The 17,715-nt window shown below is 39.9% G+C and overlaps 1 protein-coding gene across 1 annotated transcript in view; it reads right to left on the bottom strand.

The window, feature by feature from the left end:
- EFNB2 (ephrin B2) overlaps positions 1 to 17,715 on the bottom strand; it is a 45,181-nt gene that overhangs the window by 19,199 nt on the left and 8,267 nt on the right. Inside the window, exon 2 of the mRNA XM_030477883.1 lies at positions 2,924 to 3,207. Coding sequence (XP_030333743.1) covers positions 2,924 to 3,207 — 284 coding nt within the window. The remainder of the gene's footprint in view (positions 1 to 2,923; positions 3,208 to 17,715) is intronic.

Genomic DNA, 17,715 nt, shown 5'->3' with positions numbered 1-17,715 from the left:
CCTTCACTTTATAGCACCCTCAGACTCTCCAAAAAACAGCAAATCAAGACAAAACTCAAAACTACCAAAGGGAAGGGAAGGGAAAGGAAAGGGGAAGAGGAAAGGGAAAGGAAAAAGAGAAAGGGGAAGGGGACAAGGGGAAGAGGAAAAAGGAAAAGGGAATGGGAAGGGGAAAGAGAAGGGGCAGAATCAGAGTTGGTGGGAGACCCAGTGCACCTGTTAAATTACAGGTCTGGGAATGGAGATGTATGCAAACAATTTATGGCCTGATTTGCATACATGATTAAGATGTATTATATTACTTATAAAAATGACAGTAAATGTCCTCATTACCAGAACTTCCATCTGACAAGACTGTGTCAGGGTCACGAACTTTTGAACACAAGCTGTTAAAATCCTAACAGCTCCAGTGTCTGTAAAATGGTGTCCTAGCTGAGCCCCGGCCTAGTTTTCCCTCTTAGTGTTTCTGAGACCAACATCACTGTGTTCATTGTTTTCTCCCTGAATGACAGAAAAGCATTTTAGCTTTAGGATGGCTGGGTTTTAAGGGCTGGGGTTTTTTTTGTCCAGCCTATTAAAATGCCTGGGTAGCCTTGCTGCATCTTGGTCAGTATGCTAGCAATATAGTGATAGATTAGCCATTTGATTATGCCAGAATGAGCAGGGAAAGTAATATCCTAAGGCGCTCCAGTATTACTACTGTGGTTGAACTGGAATCACTACCGTGATTTTTGAGGCATTAGGCTGAAGGCTGAGAAAGTTCTTTCAACCAAACAATACTGTAATCTTCCAGGAAATGCAACGTCTATTATGTCTTATTGCTATAATGAAATAATTATACAAAACTAATGAAAATGAGACATATTTAATAATTCTCTGGGTAAATCCATGACATAGATATGACAGAACTGACAGGGTATCAGAAAGCTCAATTTGTGCCTATAATTTTCAGGTAATAATTGTAACAGTGCCATTTGTTCCTCTACAGCTGGTCTGCTGTGAATGTTTTTAAAAGCAGCACTGAATACTGAACACATTTAATTATTAAAGGCAATTATTGAGCCTGGTCATTTTTATGCTACGGATTCTCACTGGAGTTACAGACAACTATCTCTCAACAACTAATCTTGCAGCTTTTACCCTGGTAAATCTCACTGGATTTCAGTGGGAATTTTGTCAAAGTTAAATGCTGTGTAAGTGGGATCAGGTTTTTATATACCCCTTGACTAAACAGAGGAAGTGCCTCTATTAAGCAATCTATTCGTCAAACCTTAAAAACAAAAAAATGGTGGTTTTTTTCTCCCACAACTGTTACTTAGTGATTTCTGTATTTAATATTTAATGCAGTGAATTCTTAGTTTCTGTGACATACTACTTGCTTTATACAGTGTGTGTGGGTACCATTCTGGATATAACTGGGAAGTGAGCATCAATTTATAGTACATGCATTTCCATTTCCATTTTAAAAGTACTTGCTCAGAGCACTTGTAAAATTACCATTATTTTTAACTAAGAAATTAAGAAATATTTAGAGTGGCAGACATTACACAAAATAGTTATCAGCCCTCCAATTTTTAAAGAGGTGGTAGAAATGTGTTTGGGGACAAACTTTTTAGCAGGGCCTGTTGTGATAGGACAAGGGGTAATGGTTTTAAACTAAAAGAGGGTAGATTTAGACTAGATATAAGGAAGAAGTTATTTACAATGAGGGTGGTAAAACATTATAACAGGTTGCCCAGAGAGGTGGTAGATGCGCCAACCCTGGCAGTGTTCAAGGTCAGGTTGGACCTTGCTCTGAGCAACCTGATCTAGTTGAAGATGTCTCTGCTTATTGCAGGGGTGCTGGAATTAGATGACCTTTAAAGGTCCCTTCCAACTCAAACTATTCTGTGATTCCATGAAGTAAGAGATACCAGGATCAAACTTCCTTGTAACTGCAGAAAAGCCAATGCACAGAATTTGTCCATCTCCTACTAGCCAGTGATTCTTGGTCAAGACTTCAGAAGTCCCCATGGGGCTAAATAAGACCCGCAGGCCACAGTATTATAATGACAAAACCTAAACTAATGTAAATTGTTGTTGCACTGCTGAGGTCTCAGCTTATGCAAGCTCCTGATTCACATCATTAACTTTACACATTATAAGTAATTTGAATCACTAAACACAGTGGTTACCTCCAGACTTGTTTTCAGCTATAAATCCCTGATCAGATTAAAACTCACACAAAGTTTATCTCGTTGGACACAGGCCTGTGTCACACACATTCTTTTTACAAGTCCAGGACCATGAAAAAGGAGGAAATTCAAGATCATGCTAGTCTAGGTTTTGCCCAAGAACCCTCCTAGCTATTATATGGACATGGTAGGTATGGATTGTAGCTAGGCATGCTCAACTAGAACCCACCAGTAACACTTGTGGGGAAGTTACATGGTCAAAGTTGGCACCAAAGTGGCCAAAGGTGTTTCCTGTGAGAATCCCTGGATCACTTGGAGTAATGGCCAGCCATCTCACATAAGATGCCTCAGCTCGGAATGTCCAGGCCACCCTACTCCTACTCCTGGTGTCAGAGCACCCAAGGGCAAGGCCAGTAGCATAGCCCATCACCAGAGCTGTGAGCAGGAAACACATCACGGTTCAGCTGCACACAACTTTCAATGTCAATACAGGACACAATATGAGCACAGGAGAAGCCCTTTACAGGCACAGAAGTACAATATAATTTGGTTTACACAAACCAAGGAAAAAATAGACAGAGGACCCATGGAAGTCAGGAATAATGTCAAAAATATGCTGACAAGAAAATATTTTCAGAGAAAAAATACAAACCTATTCACATTCTTCTTAGTATGCTTGTAATGTACAAGACAACATATAAAAGAACAATTATATTTAAAGGAATCAACAACTGAAATTCTGAACTTACATATGACGTAATAATCTTTGTTCTTCTGAAATTCCAGGCCCCAGAGATTAGGACTGAACTCTTGAAACTTGATGGTAAACTTAACGTCTTGATCTGGCTTGGCACAGTTGAGTAGAGGTGTATTGTCCTTTTTAATAGCACAGCTATCTGCTTGGTCTTTATCAACCATGTAGACCTTATAATATTCATACTGGCCAACTGTTTTAGAGTCCACCTTTGGGCATATAATATCCAGTTTGTCTCCTATCTGTGGATATAGTACCAATCCTTGTCCAGGAAGGAATCTAAAACAGGAAAAAAAAATGGGGGGGGGGGGGGGGGGGGGGGGGAGGATATGGGGGGAAAGGGGGAAGGGGAACATGGGCAAAAAAAGAAAAAAAAAAAAATCGGGAGAGAGAAAGAGAAAAAGGGAAAATGTGAGACACTTGATAAAATCTCATCCAGAAAAGTAGCAGTTGCAGTGGACAGAAAAGAACAGAGTTTCTAAAACCAAAATGACTGAGCAAACCAGATCTTAATAATCTGGGCCTGACTCAATTTAGTATCAACAAGATGTTTATCTAGATCTTGGAAATTACAGATGGATTAAGTCTTCTAATCCTTATCCCAGTTTTGGGAACACTATTAGGTTTTATGTCTCTGGCAGGCATTGCTGTTTCTTCCACATTTGGCCATTTACAGCAGCTAGGACAACATCTGGTGGGCTATGATCCTGTTTTTCAGCTTTGGTAACATTTTTACTATTCTAGCACATACTTTGCTAATTTTGGACATCGGAGGATGATGAGAATAATCTTTCCAAACCCCCTGAACAGCCATGTGGGAAGGGAAACAACTTAGACATTAAGATTTCACAACATATTAAGATACTGATTGATATTGCTCGTGGAAAACAAAGGAATGTCAGTCACTCACCAGGATCATGCTTACAGACCTGAGGTAGACAGAGATCTACCCAACCCAAGGACCACACATGCTTCTGATAAAACACTTTTCCAAGACAGCGTGACCGCTACACTACAATGATTTCTTCTCTCCAGCTCTACCATTACCATCATTATTTATTGTGCTGTAAGTGGAACATGCGTGTGCTTTTGCCTCGCTGCAGATGAAGACTTCTTATACAAACTGGCAGTGAGCTTTAATGTTTGGGGTTAGACTCGATATTGTATCTTTCCTACTTGTATTAATTAGTAGGCAAACCTCACCACTTCTTCATAAAAGAAAAATATAAATAATTACTTATAATATTAATTCATCCACAAAACAAGGAGCCTTGTTCTCACAAGGACAAAAGCCACAGCAGGTTGGTTTGTTTCTTTCTCCGTAAGATATATTTGTTCCAATTAAGGCCAAGAAGTGCGTGTTTTAGAACTACAGCCAACGTCCTCGAATGCACAGACCTAAAAGACTGATTTTCTTTCCTCTTTCTCCAGCCTGCCAGCCTTTTCAAAGATCTTCCTTAATGGAGAATCAGCCTGAAAAAAACAACTGAAACAACTGCCGCCTAATGAACACCCTTCTCCAAGTGCTAGGGTTTAAACAGCACATGTAGTAAATCTAACTTATTCACAGGCAGCCTTCCTGGAAACTTTAAACTAGAGTATTAAGGCCCGACCAGAACAAAGCTGTAGGCGTTGGTGACCTCCAGCCTCTGGCTTGGCTAAAGGAGCCCACCAGCACGTAGTAGTGCTAGGGGAAAACTTACTAAATTAGAGAAAATGATGATGCGACACCCCAAATTTCAAGTTCATCATTTATAACTGCTTGCTCCCACACAATGCAAGTTTATGATCTGTGCTAATTGACTGAGATTATTTTCACTCACAAAGCCTGTGTAAGAATTATATTTGTTGTGAAGCAGCACATAGCAGGACAAAGACATGTAATTACAGATTTAGGGAAAAAGAACAATGAATTGTTATGGCAAGAAAAGCGGCTGTTGATGTATAAATCACTGCACTCTTTTGTGTCATGCAGCGTGATTTCCAGACTACAGAAACTAGGCTTGGCCATGGCTGTTCAAACTGACAAGCACTGGAGCCAGAGCGAAGCCGCACCTCCTCCTCCAGTTTTTGGACGCGCCAAAGGAATGCAGTGACTACCACCTCCCCAAAGCTGAAATGGTGAAACAAAGGGAAAGGTGGAAACATGGAAAGGCATCCTCCTCCAAGTCACCGGCCTGGTGAGGGATGACTGAGGGAGAGCCCAGCTGTGCAAGGGCACCAAGGAAATGGTGGGAGGAAGACCCCAGCCAGCAAATGTTCCCAAGAGAGCAGCACAGGTCCTGACTCGAGCTCTCCTCAGGGATCAACTGACAAGGAAAAGGGACAGAGTTTCTGAGCTAACCTCTGTGACTGACTTTACCACCTTATCTTGACCACAGCCCTATTTTACTTTGCTTCTGTGCAGCAGTGTTGTATGAGAAAGATGAAAATTACTTGTATTCCCCCATCTGCATGACAGGACAAAGGCTGGCCGCTGTATGAGCCCACTGCTGTAAATATTTCTTCTTGCCAGTAATTCTTCATGTAATGGGAATATGTAATATGAATCATACGAGATTTCAGAGACTGGATCTTTGTTTTTAAATTAATCAATTTAGATTCCCATGCATAATAAATACAAAATTCATAAGGTTAGAAACATGCACCTCGGTCATTATCAATAATATGACCTAAAAGCTGCCCTGAAAAACAAGAAACACTGACTCTAATTTTAGGTTTTGTGCATATATGTACGTGTGTAATGAAGCACCAGCTGTACACATTCCCCACGCAAACTCTGAGCACAAACAGGATGGGTTCAGAGAGACAGCGTGCCAGGCAACCCTCAGAAACAGCTACCACAGAGGAAATACACTTGTGTGCCTCGGTTAAGTAGCCAGGAATTGCCCCATAAAAGGTACAGGACAGAACCACCCCCAACAGACAGCTAAAACTACATTTTATAAGAGCTTTAAACTGACACACTCGTTAGACTTTATGGCAGCGGAATATTCTTGCTATGGCTCCGAGTCTGTGCAGTTTTAGAACTAAATTGGGTAAATCTCCTTCCACTTGAGTTTCTGAACTTGCAGGATCTAACGCTGATGGGATTAGGAAAGAAAAAAGGCCGAAAATGAAAGGATTAATCTTAGAACTTGATTGTATTCAAATTTTTTCCACAGTTTGCACTTTTGATCGTGACCTCTGCAAGAAAGATATTTTTCCAATTTACTTTCCTTATTTCCTTACAACAATAAAGCACAAATAGGGTGCAGAGAACATAAAAGTTTCACCTCATGCATTCACCTCATGTTCAACCACAAAATTTACAGTGGCCGATTAGTAGTAGGCATGATTATTATTCCTGCATTTGTGCAATACTTTTGCTACTGTATTTTCATGAAGACCTTAAATAAACCATTCACTGGGTACTAAGCATTTTCTGAAGTTATTTATTAAAGGCCAGGAGGATTAAGACTACTGTTTCACAATCCTATTTTTGAAAATCTTGTGGGGGAGGGGGAAAGCAAACAAACATCCAGCCTTGGTAGAGGTTAACAAAAATTTCAGGATTAATCCTGAATCTTTATTTCTGCAAGTACTGAAATATATGTACCTAAGCATTCTGGGGTAGCAACAACGCTTACAAAATGTTTGCAGGATGGCATCTGTAAAAATAAAGTTAATGAACTGGCTTTAGAAGTCTGATCAGAAATCAGAATGCCCTTTCAACTAAGTAAAAAACTTTTTTTTTTTTTTTTTTTTTACACAAACATAAATATAATACAGATGGAGCAAGAGGTTTTCAGAATCCTGCGACTGATCCCAAGGAGGCTGTGTTGCTTGGGACAGTGACACGCTCTTTAAGCAGTCAGGGTAGCAACAGCGCTAGAACCATTGCTTTCTATAAAAAGCAAACTTTCAGCTTTATAGCTCTAGATGTTCTTTACTGGGAAACCTACATACCAATATAGGCCCCTGTGCCCTAACAGAAACTTAGGAGAAAAGCTTAGTGAGTTTCCAACTCATTCCTCTCAGCAGTCACACATAGTGAGATTAGAGCATTCGAAGAATCTTGCTCAAAATTAATAATCCTAGTGCTTACTGTGAGAAAGCACAGAAAAGTATATTAAGTACAGTAAAAGTTGTACGATGAAATACATGCACTTTCTGTCTGGCACTTTCGGATACAGATGGCATTTTTACTGTCAGCCCAAAATTGGTGTATTGTGGGCGACATTTGACATCTGTGCAAAGCCCATGGAAGTGAATCCCTCCCACGTGTCCCACTCCTCACGCAGCTCATCAAATAACAGCAACATGCAGAGTTCCAAAACTTTCTTAAAAGTATTATATTAGACAAAAAGTCACATGACACATGAACGGAAAATAGGAACAGAGTAGTCCATCCCCCACTACCACCAGTGTTACAATAATTTTCTGTACCACACTTAATTTAAGGCCCAGAATTTCCTGGCACTAATGTAGCCTTACTTGTCAAAGTCCTAGAGAAGTTAAATTTCACTTTGAAATTTTACAAAAAACAGAATTTATATTATGCACAGTTCCCAACTAAATTCCTAAGATTCTACTTTTTGTTTAGAGGAAATTAGCACATTCAACATTATTAAACAATAAAGGAGTTTTCCTTAATGATAACCACTCAAACCTGTCTAATTTCATAATAGTAAATTCTAAAAAAAAACCCCAAACCAAAAACTTTGCCTGTCAGCACCCTTTTTCTCTGAAAATACTCTTCCTTACTACATAGACATTTCTGAAACTTCGTAAAATTACCAACAGATAAAATTCTTAAAGAAATAAATTCTTAGAGATTTTGTTAATTAGTATTGACTGATGTAACAAATGTGTTGTCATACTTCTTCCAACTTGCAAAACTAGATATATATACACACATACTATAAACATATATATGCACACTTAGCTTTAACTATATCCTAGCAATTTTAAAACAAATGCAATTTTAGAAAGCATGTTAGTACTTGTTTTAAGTCTGGGAAAACAGTGCCAAATTTCTGTGCTTTAATACCATACCTGAACTAATTGGTGTAGGCAGTTAGCTTGAAATTAATGTAACAAAAATAACCCTAAAAATGCAAAAAATCAAGATGCTTCTTACAATGCAGCCTGAAACCTTCTGTTGGGGAATTCTACTCACTTAACTTTATGAAGTTTAACTACCAGCCTGACTATAAAGTTATTCATTGAAAAGTTTTATTAAGGAAATGTCATGAATGCTAATAACACAGTATGTTAGTCCGTTACTTGTACAAGGGCAAACTGAAACAGAATACATAATAGCATTCCACATACACGTTCTTACTGTTTAAAAGGAATGGTTATAAAATAGCATATGCATTCATCATATCTGGCTGTTGAGAAAGTAACAACATTCATATTTTGAGTATCATTTTGTCCACAGGATATATATTTAAGAAAGGCAGAAGTCCTACCAGCTTGATGCAAAGCATGTAAAAGTTCCAGGAAAAGCTCCTAGTGAGTTCATTGCACTACTAGTGGGCTAATCACAGCCTGATGAACAAGATGAAAACTGGTTTACTGCTTTCCAAAGACTGTGAACTGAATAAAATCCAAAAACATGGACCAGAGCTCTCTGTAACAGTGCACTGCTCCATAAAGAGCTTTCACATTAGTTTCTGTCACATTCAACTTCATATGCAAAGACATGTCATGTGGATACAAGGTATGCACCCAGCTGTAAATCTGAAATGCATTTTTGCAGAAGCAGTGATTTTACAGGACTGAATGGATTAAGTGAGAAGAGGGCCAGTAACTGCTGGGGAACAAACAGAAAAACAGGCTTCATCAAAAAAAAAAAAATAAAAATTAATGTGGAGTCTCTGTCTCAAAATGGGTTTGGAGTTTGGTTAAAGTCTGCTCTTAAGAGAAGTCTCTGCAAAAAATTACCATCGTGTGACACAGCAAGATGACAGGCTGACTTTATACACAGACTAGCAAATGAAACTTTGAAAACAAAAGTACAGCATTTCACATTACTAAAATCGTTTTGAGTGAGTTTTGGAAGCTACTTTTCTTCGCCAGTGCAGTATTATTAAATCATTTTAATACTATAACCAAGTTTTATAGAACATGCTAAATAGGGATATTTTTGAATTTAAATAAAATTTAAGAAGTTTAATCTGCTGACCTTTATTTCTATATAACATTTTTCCATGCAGTTAATGAAACTATTCATATAAATAGTGGTTACTGGCATTAACAGGACTTGTAGGCTAGAAACTAAATGGAATTAAAACAAATAAATAAACAAATATATTCACGCTCATCCCTTCAGATCTTTAACGGTAAATACCACATTATACAAAGCCAGATTATGGAATACCATAACACAAGTTGCTAAAGCTGCAACTCTTGCATTTCTCACTTCCACTGGAATGGAAGAACCTCTTTTCAGGGATCAGGCTCTCCTGTGATAAAACCTTCTGCAAGCCCATAAATGCTTTGAAACAGTCCCCTGAAACTGTAGCTGAACTCCACCGTGGGAGTTTGTGGTACCTCCTTGTCCTCCCCCTTTCTCACCTCCAAAGGAGCCCATCTTCTTCCAGACTACCTGGGGGGGAAAGCTTGCAAGGTACTGAAAAGGGGAATGGTCAAGTGTTTATTTCGTTTTAATCACCACCCTGGATACAAGATGGTAGTGGTGCCACCATTTCCTGAGTCTCAAGTAGCCATGCAAATGGACAATCGTTCTTGGTACCTTTTCCTGGACCTATTCTTATTGCAATCAGCTGCAAAACTTCCATTGATTTCAGTAGGGCAAGACAATGCACTACGTTTACAATGGAAATCTTAACCTACACAAGAATGATTCTGTAGCATTATTACGTCTTCTCAAAATTTTAAGTGGACAGGGAACAAGCAGCATGTATGAAATTTTATCTGTTTCATATATTAATTCATTGCACTACCTTTTGCAAAATACTAGAGGAAAGCATTTAAAATACAACAAAGGATTTCTAATAGGCGTAAAATAAGGATGGGCTGACAGTGCATACACTTCTCCCCAAACGTGTTGTTTTTTTCATGGCCCTGTAGGATTTTACAATCAAACTGTACCATCACATCACAGTCCTAAAGGCAAGGAAATTCCACTGTATAGAGGGACAACCCCAGACACCATCCCTCTTCAAACATGTCAGAATATGCTCTGACTGGTCTCCTAGAAAGATGTGTCATGAGTTTCCTTCACCAAATAACTCGTGTGACTATTGCTGTTGCAGAGATATAGGCAGTCACTTTTTTGCTCCATTCAGCTTAGGACCTGTCACAAGTCTAAAGATGCCTTGCACTTGAGAAAGCACAAAATCTGCAGCTAACACATGGTATCTGGCAAGAATCGTACCCCTTTTACCCTTCACATATACGGAAGGTCACCTGCAACCCGGCACCAAACATATCTTAATGGAGACACTCTCTCTAAGAGAAAATCCGGTACTTTTAGAACTGTGATGTACAAGGTTGTGGATGTGATCTCATTCCATGGAAAAAGTAGACAAGCCACAGGAGGTGCCACAGCCTCTCCTTCAGTGCTACCCCAATCTGGGCTTTGACAGAGGCAGCTGACTGCAACTCCAGTCCAAGGGATCGTGACATCTCGGGGTGACCACAGACCCCCTCTCCCGATGTCCCCCCATGAAGCAGAGGCAGCATCTTGGCTTCAGCCCCCTGTGTGCAGCTGCCAGAAGGGTTTTGCTGTAAGACACCGGATCTGTTTCAACTGGACACCATCTCCGCCTGCAAGAGATGATTTAGTTTTTGCTGGAAAGCTGCCCTTTCCCTCGCTGCTTGGCTCTCACTCGCAGTACAAAGCAAAAACCCCACTTACACAACTAAAACCTTCAGACCAACTTGGGCTTTAACCCTCTCCCCAACGTAAATCCAGGGTGCTAAAATGAATGCACGGTTTTCCTTGTGTAAAAGGGAAGCATGTTTTCCTCTGCTTTAAAAAAAACCCTCTGAGAGCAAACACCTATCTGTTTGGTTTTTTTTCTCTACAATGGGAAACAAGATCTGGGCTTTTTGCACAAGCACATCCAGCCTGGCTTAGAACATTTACCACACGGGCAAGACTTGCAATGCTGAAAAGAGGCACAATTCGATTTTTCACTAAAGTTGACAAAGGAATATTCTATTAAAAAAATATAGATTTTATATTCAGTTTTCATACATGACCTCCACATAAAGCACTATTAATAACAATTAACTTTTTGTATTATTGTGCAGAAAGCAATTACCGCTCAGCTAAAAGTACTTAAAGCACTAGAGAATTCTGATCCATTTACTAAATCAATTCTGGTTACCACAAAAGAACTGCTAATGTGCTTCAGGACAGTCTTCTAACTAAGGGGGGGGGGGGGAAGGGGGCATGGATATGACCAGTGTTCTACTTTAAAGCGTATTATATTAACATTTCATCAGCATTTACAGAAATATGAACCCTCACAACAGTGCTGGACTTACTGAGCTTCAGCAAACAGGGAATCACTCCTCAAATCACTGCGCACTCTCTCATGCACAACCATGGAAACACACAGAGGCACATTCTCCTTTTTATTGCATTTCAGCAGAAACATGCTTTCTACATAGAGTTTAAAAACTGCAAGTGGCTGCAGTGAAGACTAGCAGCCAATCTGTATAAATGGCTTATTCTGAGGAATTTCTGAAAAATACTCAGTAGGTGCACTGTAATTAGCTGCTCTTTCTAGTTACCTCTTGACAAATGATGCATGCGAGTCTGGATGAGAGCCCAACTCTTGACCCATGCCACCACTACACACTTTAGTACCTCAAGCTGAAACCCCTAGCCTCAGCATTCTTTTCATATTGGTTTTGTTGCTTTCTTTTTTCTTCCAGAAACATGGTGCCGGTAATGCACAACATGAGAACCAGACATGATTAGCAAAGTTGGAATTCTTTCAGAAGTGCTTCGTATAGCTATGTCCTAAATATATCTGAGGAAAGCCTCTGATTCCTCCCAAATACGTAGCATGTTTCAGGACTGAGTTAAAAGGACAGGACATGGAAATGCACACAGCGAACACTGTTCCCACAATGCCTGACAATACACTTTGGCCACATTTGTAAGCCTTTCAAACATAAGATATTCGTGTGATCATTATTTTAAGTACAGGAGATTATAAACCTATTGAGAAATGCGACTTTTGCCACAAAAGATACCTTCCAAAAATAAACATTTTTTGGATAGCACTTTACTGCCCCCTTTTGCACTTTAACATTAGAACAGCTTTCAATATGAACATACCTCTGAGAAACACTGAAGATCTGGGGTAAAACGACAGGGCATCATGTTTACACACTAGGAGACTATTGGGCACTGCTTTGGGGACATCTTCCACTTGCCTACACAGTAAACAAACAAAACATCTAGCTTTCATTGTCTCTAATCTTCCATGGAAGAGATCAGTAATGGATGGTTTAAATTACCATCTTCCATTTTAATCTGCATGTATATGGGCATCTGGGAAAGAGGGGGATATTGCTCATTAACACTAGTTGTCTCTCTAGCACAATTTTCTAAAGCAAAGATCATCTGCAATTTGAATTTGGTTTTATTCATCAGGAAGAAAAGAATGACAAAGGGCTTTCCAGTCTGAGGTCACCCATGTGTTAGCAATCCCTCAACTGAAAAGATGGGTGTATCCTTCAGAAGAACACCTCACAAACCGGCAGGTAAAAATATTTTCATGAAAGGTGAAGACAAGAAGCCTAGATATTAAAATACCCTGCAAGCCTACAGGCATAAACCGTTCTGCAACTCCGTGCTGCAATTACAGTCAGTACAGTATCCATGTATGTCTGTGTGTGTCCACATATATCTACAAAAGGTAATAAATCTACAGTCTAGTGGCCAGTTATTTACAAAATACTAATTCATTATGACAGAGCCAGAGGGGGACCCGTCTTGCCCCAATCCTCAGCTTCCATTTGACAAAGTCCATGTGCTGCTGTGTACACTTATATTTAAACTTAATCCATTTTCCTCTGTCATCCTACAATTACAGTACAAGTCACAATAATATTAAATTTCACTGCCTACAGCATTGCACAATTGAACCATTACTGTAATGAAAACTGACTCCCTTTGATATTAACACTGGTGTTTTCTCTCATTTGCCAGCCATGAAATACAGGAAGAGACCAATGCTGTTTTAATTAAAGAATTGTTGTTCAAAATATGCTACTGGGAATATTAAAGTAGTTCTTTGCTCTCGCAGCAAAGATAATCAGGTATTTATATGGTTTGGATTTTTGGAAAAAAAAAAAGGAGAAATGAAAAACAAAAAAAGATCTGCCATGAATTCAGCGTAACACAAAACCAGTACTCTACTTGACTTGTGCTCACAGAGGCGGGGTGTGCCAAACCCAAGAAAGATGGGGCTTTATTGAAAAGATGCAGAGCAGTAGTTAGCACGGAACAGAAAGTCAAACCAAACCATGTGTGCTTCTTACACAAGTCACTAAAGTCTTTGCTTTTAGAAAGCTAACAGAGAGCAGCTGGCATTTGCCAAAGAACTACTACTTAAAAAGGGCACTGTAAATCACAAGAAAGAAACAATAAAACCAGACTGTATTATCGCTGTGCTATTCTGTGCTCTTCTCCGCCATTCCTACTGCAAAAGCAAGTATCTTATGTCAGCCACAATACAAGGATACCAACCAAGGTCTGCAGTCTTCCTCATCTTCAGTTCAATTTGTTTGCACCTGTAGTCTTATTCCAAGACATGCTCCAAGCAAAGTCTATAAAAGAGGGCGGGGACTGTCTTGTTACTTGATGAGACATTAATAATCAGTGATTGTATCTCAAATTCAAAGAAAAAAAGTCAGCTGCTTTGCAGTTGCTAGAAAATATAATATTGCATACCATTTGCCTGCAGAAGTAAACACTGGAAATAGAACAAGTTGTTAACTCACAACTTTCAGGAAAAGTTATGCCAAGTCACTAACAGCACTGTAAGGCAAACCAAACCTATTTTGGCAAATCATTGTTATGCAAAGGTTTCAGGATCCAGTTAGAACCCCTATCACTTCTATACTGTATCCTTTTCCTCTTTATATTTAAATGACGGGTTTCAAGTGAGAGAAAATAACCTTGAGCAAAAATCCAAACGGGAGATTAACAATCAGCCTGCACCTGCATATCACATTAAACCCAAGATTCAGCCACCTGCAAGAGTGGAGATCCTGTGTTCTTACATTAAATACCAACTTCTCCAAAGTTTGACCGACCCCCAGAAGCAGAATAAAACTTGGTGGCCGCTGCCACCTCCAAAGCAGTAGCAGTATCTGTCCTATCAAGAACCAGCTTTTGGCTCACTGCAGGTCTGAACCTCTCAAATTAAGCTAAACTGACACACGAATAGTTTAAAATCCTCCTGTGTAGAGGTCCAAAAGTGCATTCAACACTAGGTCAGGCATCCCTGCCCCGGGTGGAAGAGTCCATCAGACGGGCTCAGCAGATGACTGGGAACAGCTGGAGCTCCAGCCACCCAATTTTACCCCGCTAGAGCTCCAGACACTCGATTTTAACCTGCTGCCCAGCGCCTGCGAGATGCTGGCATTTTTTTCAGACTACCATAAGGAGGTTCAGCCTGTGCACCTGCTGCAAACTGGGTTCTCTCTCAAGGGAGTAAGCTGGGCTCTTGGGAACAGCCGGGTCGCTCTCAGCTATCAGTCTTCAGTGGAAATGTGCTGCTGGCATTACACTGAACTGCAAGCAAAAGCACAGAAAACTCAGTTCCAGAAGAGCTACTAGTGTAGCCAGACCTCCAGGACCTGCTCGAGCCATCCCAGGCGGTACAAAGGATCACCATTGGAATGGCTACACTGACTACTGGCAAGCTACACGAAAATTAAGACTCTTTCCAAATGCAGACAGGGCTGGAGCTTCTGACATCATTTTCTGATATACATAGAAAATATATAATGAAACTTCAGAGAGATCTGTATTTGTCCAACCCCAAAAAGCCTTTTCACTCTGGCCTTGGTTCAAGACAGCTCATGCTTAAATTCGTTCCACTTCAGCAAAAATATTCAGCATTCAGCACATGCTCAACATGAACTTTTCTGAATAAGGACAGTTTCCTGAGTTAGGCCCTAGGAGCACAGTGCAGTCTTGCTTGTCTTGCTGTCACACATGGATCCACAGAATGGAAAAGACCACAATAAGCAATAAATGTATTAAGATTATTCAGCTTTGGTTTTTCTTCAGAAAGTGCCTGAAAACTGTCTGATAGAAGGAAAAACAATTACCACTAAAAATCATCTCTTTGAAAATATCTATCACACAGACTAGTAATCTTGTCTGCTGACGTAACCTTTCCTGTTCAATTAATCTATATTGCTTTGAAATACCTTGGAAAAAGAAACCCCCAAAAAACCTAAAGGTCAAATGTTGTGCAGTGATTAAGCTAGACTGCTTCTGAACTAAACTGAAATTAATTAAACATGAAGAAAGCAACTGAAGTGTGGACAGTGAATGCTATGGGACTGCAAATCCTCAAAAGGAGCCAAGATGTTCCCAACTCCAAATTTACACTTTTATCCAGTCAGGTATAGAAACCAACTGCTGCTCAAGCAGTAGGTAAGCAGATGGCAAGCACCAGCAAAAAATGAAAATGTGAAACTATGCACCAGTCGAAGAGTCAGAAGTGCAGTTATGTGTGCTTTCACCAGTACTCGCTGCATAGGTTCCTTAAACAAACTGCTTCAAACTTGCAGAACATCAAAAGGCAGATGGGTCTTCCTGAATGAATCCACAGGCAAGGAGCCAGGATTCCATTTGCTGCAGAAATAGGCCTGGATTTGATTTGAGCCTTCTTAGCTTTGACAGGCTGGAGTCTGGCAGAACTCCCAATCCAAAATAAAATAGCACTCAACTGTGACTGGGCTTTAACTAATAATAACAACAACAATAATAACAATAATAGATTTTCAACTCCTCTTACTGGCTTTAACATGCACTTCACTTTACAGTGCATTGTTCTCCTTTCCCACTGCTGTTCTTTGCGTTGGGTACCTAAGTAAACGCACTTTTCAAACAAAAACTAACAAAACAGTTGAGAAGTAATTTGTGGCATCACAGATTTTCAGCCTAAGGTATCATTCCACCATCAAACCTATCTGTGTAAGACAAACCATAGGATTTCTCATTTTCTGTTGACATGTGTAAAACTTGATTATGTTTTAAAGCGTACACAGATCTGAATCCTACTAAGTAAAGTTTTGTTAATCCTATTTCAGTCATCAACCATGAGACATTTAAAAAGAACACCATCTTATATATATGCCATACATCAGGAATGATTCACCTAGCAACATAATCCTCTACCAGCCTTTATCTTTTTTGGCTTGGAACCGAAATTTAAAACCAGAGAAAAGCATAGACTATTACATCAAAGTTTAAATCAGCTGCATTATAATTATCATGCTGATACCGCGATAAACACTGGGTGTTGGCTGGCCAGGATTGCCAAAAAAGATAGAGGTCCTGCCCTTATTTGCTGTCTTTGACAATGTATATAATCACATCAAAGGAAAGTTCTCCGCATTGCAGTTAACAAGGGGGGGAAAAATTTAAAAAAAAATCTGGATGGTCTCTTTCCTCGAAAAATGATAGATTTTGCTCATTATAATAAAATGTAAATTTTGCCTATAATGAAAAAAAACATTTATAATGTAAACCCCTTGCAGGCTAATGTAATACTGAACTCACTGGAGGTATTTTCATGGGACTTGAACAGGAGCTAGACAGAAGCCCTGAACATGTTTATCTACTTGCAACCAGAAACACAAAATAGTAAATGCCATTTTCAAACATGGCATTTAAAATTACCTGTTGTAATTCTGCACTGAAGGCTGTTAGAAGACTTTTGAAAATCTGGTAAGATTAAACAAGTGAATTTACAAGCACAAAAAAAAATTTTTTTTCAAAATTGCACTGAAGACACTTCGAGTTTAGGGAATTCCTGTGTGCATGCTTCATAGTTTCAGTTCGTAAGATCTCTCTGTCCTTGGGGGGGGGGGAGGAGGAGCAACTGCAAAACTGCTTTTTGTTCTGCCATGTTGTTTCCACACTTGGCTTCCAGAAGCAGACTGGAGGGCAAAGTGCTTGTTTTCCCAAAGCCTCTCCACTGTTTGGTATTTGGGGTTGGGTGGTTGTTTGTTTTTTTTTTTGGGGGGGGGGGGGGGGGTCCCCTCCAATTAGGGAACAGAAGTGCAAACCCTCCGTGTTTTAAGCACATGTTGGAGCTGATGCATGTCGGGGAGCAGTACTTCGGGGAGACAGACGGGCACCTCCTGGGGAGGGGTGGTGGTCAAAAAAGAACCACCCGCTCCTTCCCTTGCTCCATCAAACCTAGCAAGCCTCCTCCCGAACGTTCCTGAAATGTGACATGACAGGCAGGTTCGAAAGCTAAATGTTGGATAATGGTGGGCAAACAAAGGACATCGGTTTTTGCATTATTTCTTTAATTACTTTAACCCTTGTTCGAGCAGAAAGCACAAGGCCAGAGCAATTCAGCTTCTCCCTTTGTCATTTGCCTGCCATAAATATGCACCAGTCTGCATTTGAAAAGCTGAAGGAGGCCGCAAGCTTGCTGGACATTTATCATGCTCTGTTCCCTGTTAACAAGCAAATACTTTAGTTGAATGGCCCATTAGCAATCATTGTCAAATGCAGAATGCAAGGTGCTTGGATGTGACCGGCCTGTAAATTAGATGAGG

This window comes from Strigops habroptila, chromosome 2 (assembly GCF_004027225.2).
Source record: "Strigops habroptila isolate Jane chromosome 2, bStrHab1.2.pri, whole genome shotgun sequence".
NCBI lineage: Eukaryota > Metazoa > Chordata > Aves > Psittaciformes > Psittacidae > Strigops > Strigops habroptila.
Note: the sequence above shows the minus strand (reverse complement) of the source record. Positions and strands in the feature narration are given on the sequence as shown.